The sequence below is a fragment of the Magnolia sinica genome, chromosome 17 (assembly GCF_029962835.1).
Source record: "Magnolia sinica isolate HGM2019 chromosome 17, MsV1, whole genome shotgun sequence".
Taxonomy (NCBI): Eukaryota; Viridiplantae; Streptophyta; class Magnoliopsida; order Magnoliales; family Magnoliaceae; genus Magnolia; species Magnolia sinica.
The window spans coordinates 10309012-10318490 of NC_080589.1; the positions used below are offsets into that span (position 1 = coordinate 10309012).

At 45.3% G+C, this 9479-nt stretch overlaps 1 protein-coding gene across 1 annotated transcript; it reads right to left on the bottom strand.

Annotated features, from left to right (window-relative positions):
- Positions 1-581: 581 nt before the first annotated feature.
- Positions 582-9210, bottom strand: LOC131231370 (uncharacterized). Its single transcript, XM_058227534.1, has 9 exons — positions 7656-9210; positions 5639-6376; positions 4714-5208; positions 4313-4404; positions 4129-4216; positions 3563-3677; positions 1974-2097; positions 1719-1893; positions 582-1310 (listed from the first exon to the last, which is right to left on the bottom strand). The coding sequence occupies exons 1-9, from the start codon at positions 9159-9161 to the stop codon at positions 582-584; spliced, it is 4062 nt and encodes a 1353-aa protein (XP_058083517.1). The 5' UTR covers positions 9162-9210.
- Positions 9211-9479: the final 269 nt, after the last annotated feature.

A 9479-nucleotide genomic window follows, 5' to 3' on the forward strand; every position in this document is an offset into this window, starting at 1 on the left:
ATTGGACCATTTGTATTTATATGCATTAGGATCCTGATTCATGAATCTCTCAGTTCAAAAAATAAGAGGATCGAACCATTTCTTCTGACTCTTTTTCAAATTCGATAAATGCTGGTTGATCATATATTTCATTGTAGTTAGATGATTCAGAGTATCACTTCAGCTTCCAAAACACAATTCATAGTCCCAGTGCCCTTCAAATATATTCCGCATCAAGCAGAACCAAGAAAACCCATCAAACTGGCTCGAAACAACAAGTGAAGCCAATGCAACAAGAACCCGGATTGAGTACAACGGCCATTCTGCTGCTTCATACAAATTACAAAAATCAAACACAGACATTAGCTTCTACAACACTATCCATCCCAATAAAACAGAATGTGTTTGTATGAATACAAGTTGTGTGACTGTTTGAACCATCAACGTCAGGTTGTTGAAGTTGTCTTGGAATACAAAATTACAGTGAAGAAAGAATACAAGAGACACTAACAAATAAGATCAAACAGAACTCAAATCGCCACACACGACAGTGGGCTCGCCTCTACCAGCCTTGAGCTTTTGCTCCTTTACAAAGCTGGATGTTAGTTCTCATTGTCCAAATCAAAAGATTGCCTTCTCCTTAAAGACTCCAACACATCTGGAGGGAGGTTTCCTCTCGCGGCATCTCCGCCCGATGTCGTCTTGAGCTTGGGCATGCTCATCGAATGCAGAGGCGGGGTGGACGTCCCCTTATTCATGTCCTTGAGAACAGACCTGACGGTGGCTGCAGCGGCCACATCTGCTACAGCAGACGCAATCTCATCACCAGCTCCCAATTTCCCAGCCAACTTTTCATGCACCCTATTTCCAGTACTAGCTCTAGGCGCACCAGAAGTTGCGCCAGCGGTACGTGATGTGGGTGATCGAGGGGCGGCCGATCTTTGTATGCTGGCAACAGCATCAGCAACTGTGGATCTCGTCTTTGCCGTTTCGTACTTATGCATATCATAGATGAGCTCCTTTTGAAGCTGCTTGTCAGCAACCAAGATGTCATCCATCTCATTCTTGTACTCTTTGAGGAGGGCCCTGAGGCATTCCATGAGGCAGCCCGTGAGTGGGCTGTTCTTGCTCTCAAGTAGCCGCTTCAGCTCGATGAAGATGGGAATCGCATTTTGGATCAAGTTCTTCTTAGCTACCTGCGTGACCACCCTTCCTCTGGCGGACGAGACGGCACCCCCACAATCCCCACCTTCTTCATCTATCTCGGCCGCAGCGGCAGCACGATGCGGTTGGATCCGCATCTCCTTGCAGGCAAGTATTTGAAAGGCATCCTGATAACACCAGCCTTCAGTTTCCAAAAACCAGTCTATATAACAGAAATAACTGTAATACATGAGGAAATATGAGGTCCACCTGTTGGTGATCCAAACCATTCACTTCATGGGCCCAGAAAAATCTCCCCCATCAGTTATCATAACCATCTGATTGTGCCTGCAACAAATGTGGGCCATTGGCAGTACCTGTAACTGTCCATTTGCTAGACTGCAATTGGATGACTTGGATCACCTGATGCAGATAATGGGGCGTGGACCACAGCATCTACAATGATGGGACCCACCAGATGAACAGCTCTGGTTACCCAATTGTGGGACCAGCCTATACAATTTCTGGGTCGGGCAGAACACAATTCCTTGCAATCAAGCATCATACATTACCTCCTAATAGGCTAATACATATACCTGAAGTACAGACTGTCCAGTCACATCATCAAGATTGAGCGCGCCATCAGAAGCGGCTGCCAGGATCTCTGCACAGAGCTTTGCGGACGTGGCTAACAGGTGCTCAGGCGCCATTTGTTTCAGCAAGGAAACATAGATATGCATCCGTTTCGACCGCGACCTCTCGTCATTGCCTCTGCAACAAACAGCATCCACATAAGAGCATGTTACATTTACTAAGTTACGTCACTGACAGTTCTGAATCTGCACAACTACCTGATGGAGAAAAGACGACGACCGTGCGAGCCATGAGACTCGCTGAGCCCGGAATGCATGTTGCAGTCGTTGAGAATAAAAATGGCTTCTACGAAACTGTTATATGCCAGAAGCGGTGCCTTTGCTGCCAACACCATCACAAGCAAGTTGGAAAAATTAGAAAAACACTCCAAGCTTCAAGACCATGAGAAATGAAACACTGCTTATAGAGTATGCAAGACCTAGACCCTTCTTCAGGTGAGGCCCACCGTATCTATGCCTAGAGGCTGCCCTATCAGGTGGGTTGCACATGTAAAGAACCGGGCGATTGAAAAAAAAAATAGACCAACAGGACACATTTAACATACACAGGAAGCCCACCTTGTTGGATCAATGACCATCAGACCCTCTTCATCCCAGCCATTTGTGGTGGGGATCCTGGGTAATTCCCACATCGGCTTGTTAATCAAGCTTCCAATCAGTTTTGTTCTATATTATTATTAGTAATAATGTTATTTATTTTTGAACCCGTTGAAAATCAAGATTAAGAAAGGGAATAATGTTTCTAATGCAGGGGCATTTTCACACTGGGCTCGAGTGGGGTAGCCTGTGGGATGCGGGGACATACTCAGGGTGGACGGCCTGTGTGAGGCAGGTGGCTCGTGAGAGGCGGGCCCCCACCCGTGTGATTCAGGTGGCTCGTGTGAGGCGTTACCCATGTGATTTGGGGCCCACGAGGGGGGTTCGGCCGAGGTCCTAACCCATGCGATGTGGGGCCTAGGCTATAAGATAAAGGGATTAATTCATCATGCTCTAATATTTCGAGCTTTTAGAGCAAGCGGTTAATTGTCCTGCATCAGTTTCCCAAAAGATGGGATTGTTTCACCTTGGGAGAGTTGATGATCCAACCATTACAATTAAGGTATTCCGTAACAGTAATGGTGACCGTAACAGCCACCACCGTTACCTTTACGATATGGACCATAACAGTTGTTATAGCCCCCATAACAGCCGTTATAGACCCCTATAACGGTCATTACGGTCTCTTTTTTATTGGGAAAAAAAATAAAATCGAAAAACCTGTATATGCGCTATAACGAACTATTATGAGGTTATTATGGCATTTACAGGTGGCGTAACAGGCTGTTGCAGGGGCCATGACGTAAATTACCGGTCATTTTTTCCATTATGGGCATTATGACCTTATAACGAGTAACAGTTACCACCGTTACCTTTATGTAACAGCCTTTATGACCCCGTAACGACTGTTACGACACACCATGATGACAATAGAGGACCAGAGTCTATAGAAGGAGATTAGAACCCCATCAGGGGGCACAAGAGAAAACAAAACAAAATCATGCTTATGGTCAGGAAGAGCACTCTCCCGTTACGATCACCTGTCCCAAGGCACACCCTCTTCATTTGGACGATGTTTGACAGTGATGATCATAGAAAATTTCACACCTGATGATCAGACTGTTGATTTTGGACCACAGCACATACGCAATGGGTTCCACTATATGGACCATCTGGATCTCTCACATACATACCACATTGGCATGTTTGGACAGAGTATGATTTGAGATCCTAATACATGAAAGCCTCACCTTTTAGGATGCTCCCGAAGAGGAAATCTGCTTGGTGTCTTATCTTCTCAGATTCATCAACAAGAGATAAGAGGAATCGAAGGAACAACACTCCTCGCCATTTTACATAGTCCCTCTGGAAAAAAGGCAAAAATCAAAACCAAACAGTTACAAGAAATACCAGAAGTACTAAATGGAACGATCGCAGCTGACACAAATCACGAAATGAGGAAATGTTTCATGCAAAAGGTTTCTAACATGCACATGGCACTTGTTACAGTGATTAGGACACTTGATTTGGTGGCCCACTGAGTGGATGGGCCACAACCTAAAAGGCGAGGTAATCATAATAAGGAACTCATCCAGCTCAGTGGCCAGCAAAACAGGCAGTTGACTAAAAATATGAGCAAAGTCCTACTTTAAACTGGCAAAAGTGACAATCAGAAGATCATACTTCAATCCATGGAGCGGCCCACCAGATCAACTGCTCAATCAGCATATATGTTCATCATAACGTTCAATGAAGCATAGAGAGAATTTCTCATTGAGGATTTGTTTCTTTCTTAAATCAAAGTATGGAAACAGACCTGCAATAATCTTGAGAGCAGGATGAATGTCTGTCTTCGAACAACCTCACACGGATCACGAAGAGAACTAGTGATCTTAGGTATATAACTGCAGATTCAAGAAAGAACTATTAGAAAGGTTGGGAAGGTAATTGAGAACATATTACAAGGCATGGCTTCCAGCTCTTGGTGATGCAATTCTCACCAATCGACTAAAGCGGTATAACGAACACAAAAATCAGCCATCACCACCACAATATTGTTGCGAAGGGCTGCACTGTCACTCTTCTCGAGCTCCTGAAGCAAATTAGGTATAGTAACAGAAGATCAGGACAGTAAGTAATAACAGTTGAGAAATGCAAAGGCTACTTGAGCAAGTAGGATTGAGTATCCTACTCTCCCCCACAAACATCAAGCCAATACAGTACATGTGGGCAAGATCCATGCTGCTCAGCAGGTGGGCCCTACCATTTACATCCCATGATCTGAAAATTAGGCTGCACAGGCATTAGGTGGGCCCCACATGTATGTGGAAAACACGCAAGGAAAATGAATTGATTGGCAGCCCACATTCTACACGAGCAATAACAGAGAAACAAACCAAACCTGCACGAAGAGGGGGATGTAGCGCTTTGCTAGCTTGCCATCTGCAAGGCAAATCTTTCCCATTGTCATCCAGGATTGAATGTACAAAGTCAGGGCCACCTGTTTGATCGAAACTGTCAAGCCAGCAAGTTCTTTAGGCTTAGCTTTGGAACTTCCGGACGTGATGATGGTGTGTAACAGGGGGACAATGCCCTTCAAATCCGCCGAAGGGCTAACCACAACCAACGACCCGACAGTAAAAACTGCAGTCACGGCTCTGGACAGCGACTCAGATGCAATTGCTTCCCTCTTTCCCTTTCTATTGCCACTTCGGGGCGGTGTTAGAAAAGTATCATCTTTGCTGGCTTCTGAGACCTCCAGCATGTAGTTGTTGAGAATGCAGATCGCCTTGGAGATTAACTGATGCACCCATTTCAACACAAGGCTATCACCCTCCTCCGAGTTCGTAGCCTTCTGCTTGCATATGGTTCTGAGGGCTTTCACATGAGCATTAACCTGTCATCATATAAAAGAATGAAACTCTTTAACCACTAAGCTCGAAAGAACCAATGATATACATAGCATCCTCAGCCTTTCAGATCAGTTTGTAATAGTGAGGCCAATGGTTCAGTGTTCCAGACAATTGATTTGATGGATGGAACATATCCCAGAAAGCCCCAAGCTTGGAATATCCTAGCTAGCCCACCTTTGGCCTTTTTTTAGTTCAATGTAGGCTGCTTGCTGCATTTCTTTTTTTAACCACCTAACATGGGGTCGGGATATCCCTTCGAGGGAACTTTGGGCATTGTTCATCAACTGTGTGGCCCATTGTTTCAAAATCTAGGTCATTGAACCGCAGACCACCATGTATATCCTCAGGCCAGGGATCATATGATTCCTCTGGCAGGAGTTGTGATAAAATTCAATGGACCCAGATAATAAATACCTCTGCCGAGTGCATGTTGAACTCCTCAATCCGTTGAAGCAAGTCGTGTGCGAGTTCTGCAGCAGGCTCTGATGGCAGCTCCACAGAAACATTGGAAATAGTCTGTAACAGGAAAACGCGATCTCCAGCCCAAGCAATGGAACTGGAATCAACATCACTTAGTGAAGCCATCTCTTCTTTCCTAACGGGACTGAAAACCTCACCTTTCGATTTACTATTGTCAAGGAGCTGCCAGTGATGGTGCAGGAACTCCCATTTCACTGCTTTCAGCAGGAAGGATGAAACCTCAGAAAGAAGAAGCCAAGCGCCTGGAGGAGCAGTCCACTTCTCTATTGGCATCGAATGGTTCAACCAGATCGATTCGGAGGTATTTATGATATTCTGAAGTGCAGTGGCAATGGCAGGCCTGAGCTGCTTCTTCTTGCCGAGGCTAGTGCAGATCTTCCTCACGCAAGGCGCCACCTCGCCATCACAGATCCCTTTCAGTAAAACCAACACGCCTTGGGAAAAGATCGACTCCAGTTCCCCTTCTAAACTCCATTTCAAACTTGTACTGGCATGGCTGGTTGTGTTACTGCTTGAACTTGCAGACCCAAATCTGGACACTCGATCCAATATCAGTTCCTGGAACAAGTTCTCGCATTCCGTTTGAATGCTTGTTTCATTGTCCGTTATCAGCCGTGGAATGGCATGAAGCCACTCGGTGATCACACTACTTTCTGAGAATTTTCGAAATACCTACAAACACAACACCACAACGAGCATTACGGCTGCAAAAACAATCAAATCTATATTGACATGAAATTCACGTAACAAAGGCAGAAAGAAAACCTTCTAATTAAAAGTTATCGAAGACCGATGGGAAAAAAATAATAATAATAATAAAATGTAGCCTGCAGGCACCATAATCCTAACAGAGAATTAAACCAACTCTAGATAACAGCCATAAGAAAGTTTCATTGTGGATTTTAACACTGTCTGTGATGAAAAACCAAACATTATTTCCAGGCTGGACATTTTCCATTTTTTACATTTTTTTTCTGTTTCTAACAACCCTTCTAATTATATAATAATACTGCCAATTGGTTGCTATGGGGACACCATTTCTAAACCATGGAGAAAGAAGAGAGGCGGAGGCCATCAAAATCAGATGCAGAATCAAACATATAGAGAGACAGCGTAATGGGTTTTGATCACTTGGCACCATGGATTTGGGTTTCTGACTAAAGAATCCAAACCCTGGATTTTGCATTCTTTCAGTTGGCATTTTACAGCCTGAATTTTCAATTATATTGAATCCAGAAATTATGTTTGGCAGCCTGGATTTTGACTTACGGGAGCCTTAAAAGAAAGGAAGGGAGAGCAATCATGAGAGAGAATTGAAATCCAGGATTTTTCACTCCAACTTTTCTCTTGGATTTTAGAAGGGGCCTCTTTGAGGATTTTCAACCAAATTGGATTTGAAATCCAGGATTTTGGGGGGTGCCAAACATGACTTGGATTACAAATCCTAGATTCGAATCCCTAACTGCCCAAAATCCATGCTGCCAAGAGATATGCTACTGTTATACACACTACATGAAGTTCCATCAAACACACCAAAATCTCACTATAGTATAAATGGCACATGTGTACAATGATCTTGGTGGTGGTCGATTTGTTGGCTACCACATTGACAGACCATACCGCAAATGAAAACGTCATCAACAATCACAGTAGTCATCTACTCAACAGCCCAACAAGAGGGGCAGTTAACTCAAAAAAGAGCAGCACTCCGCATTCTGTGGGCAAAACACAGCGCTGATCATTGACAGCCCACCTTGTGGTAGTGTAGTGGTCTTGATCATCATACATGTTTACAATGTGTAGGGTGGATAAGCCACTTAATAGAGTCTTTTATGAATCATGAAAGATAGAAGCATTTCTCATTTACATAAATCCCAAGAAACAAAAATAACAGAGAAAGAAAGGAAAATGAAAGGAAATGAAGAACTGAGTAAATATCCAAACACACTACCTCCGACAACGCCAATACACCGGCTTTGCGAATGCTAACAAGCGGGTCTGAGCAGGCAATGGCAATTGTCTTGAGCATGACTTCATCAATGCAGCTCCCATTCAGATCCGTAGATTTGATAATGAGTAGAAGAGCAGCCTTCCTCACAGCTGCCTTCTCATCCACACACCTCTTCCTCAACAGCTCATTCAATCCTCCAGCTGAGCCTCTGTGGACCCCTGCATTTCCAAAACCCATCACTTCCTGCAACCGGGCACAGTTCCCGGGATTGCCCACCAGGAACCCAATCGCCTGGGCCACATTTGTCAGAGCCCGTGCTCGGATCCCCGCCACCACATCAGAGCAGCACTCAATCAAAGCTTCCAAACATCTAATGCCCCACCAGCTCCCGCCCTCATCTGCAACCCCATCTGTTAAATTCACCCCAAGTGGGTTACGCAACGTCGTCAGCATCGTAAAAATCAGGTCAACTGCTATGAGCCTTAGCTGTGCCTTTCCATGCGTCAGCTCCACCACATAATCAGCGAAACCGATCTGATCGTCCAATTCCATGGCCCGGACAACTTCTATGATCGAATCAACCGCTGACGCCCGCGACTCAGACTTCTCCGGTGCCTTATTAACTAGGTACCTTGGAAGATACACAACAGCTTTCCTAACCGCCTCGCAATCCTTCGCTGCAGCCATCATCCTACCTGTCACAAATCTCAACGCAAACGTCTTCACCTGAGATTTCAGCAGCAGAATTGACGGCGACAGCGACTTAAGAACTTCAACGGCTGCAACAGTTTGATCGCCATGCTCAGGCCGTAAAACGCCATGCAGAATCCGAAAGCAGAGATCGCACAACCCATTAAAATTCGCAGAATTATCATACGACTCGAGAGCCATTATGGGAATCCCAGCGACGGTTTCTACTAAAGATTTGAGAGTATCCGGAAACCGATTGAGATGAATCAGATCAAGAACAGATTCCAATTTTTCAAGAACAGAGAATACAAGCCTGATATCAAGATGAGCCCCCCTATTGGGGTCATCCTCTGCCTCTTCATCGTGGGCCCTGCAAGCATTCCGCCGGCTACCGCCTCCCTTTCTACTTCTCTTGGTCTTGCTGCGGGGCCCGACATCGGAGGTTCCCGGCGGGACGGTTCGATGGTTCTTGAAAGAGCGGCGAAGAGAACGGAGGAGGGAGAGGAAGGCGACGGGCGTGAAGATGGTGTAGATGGGGGACTTGGGGGAGGTGAGGATTGTGAGGTAGAGGTGAGAAGCTGAGATGGAGATCCGGGGGTGGGCCGCATCCATCGCGGAGGAGATCGGACGGACGAGAATGGATGGAGGGAGGTTCTTGGATGAGAGCTCTTCCCATAGACGGTCGGATTCGTTGTCATCGAAGAGGGTCTGGAGGCCAAGGAGAGCGGATTCTGAAATGGGGTTTTCGGAATTTGAGTTTTGGAGGTTGTGCTGGGATTCGAGCTCGGTGATTATTTGGGAGAGAGCGTCTTCCATGGCGGAGGGCTTGGAGCTTCTGCTCTCTCTCACCTCTCTCTCTCTCTCTCTCTCTCTCTCTCTCTCTCTGAATTGGGGATACTCTGGCGGAGAGTGACGCTTGATACGCAGGCACTGAGAAATTGTATGACTATGAATCATTAACTGAAATTAAACCGAATAATTTTGGGAACCCATCTATATCTAAATCACGTTCACAAAACACGATTGGTTGAGAAATCCTAACCTCTGATTCGTGGACACTTGTTTGTTGAAATAGGACCATTGGATTTTTATTTTCAACCGTTCAATAAATGTCCACCAATCTGATAGTCAGCT

Excerpts from the sequence above, each read along its gene's own strand:
- LOC131231370 (XM_058227534.1), bottom strand. The coding sequence starts at position 9,161 with ATGGAAGACGCTCTCTCCCAAATAATCACCGAGCTCGAATCCCAGCAC. Across the intron at positions 4,217-4,312 it reads TATACCGCTTTAGTCGATTG|TTATATACCTAAGATCACTA; the intron begins GTGAGAATTGCA and ends TTGAATCTGCAG. Across the intron at positions 2,098-3,562 it reads CTTCGGGAGCATCCTAAAAG|CAAAGGCACCGCTTCTGGCA; the intron begins GTGAGGCTTTCA and ends TGGTGTTGGCAG.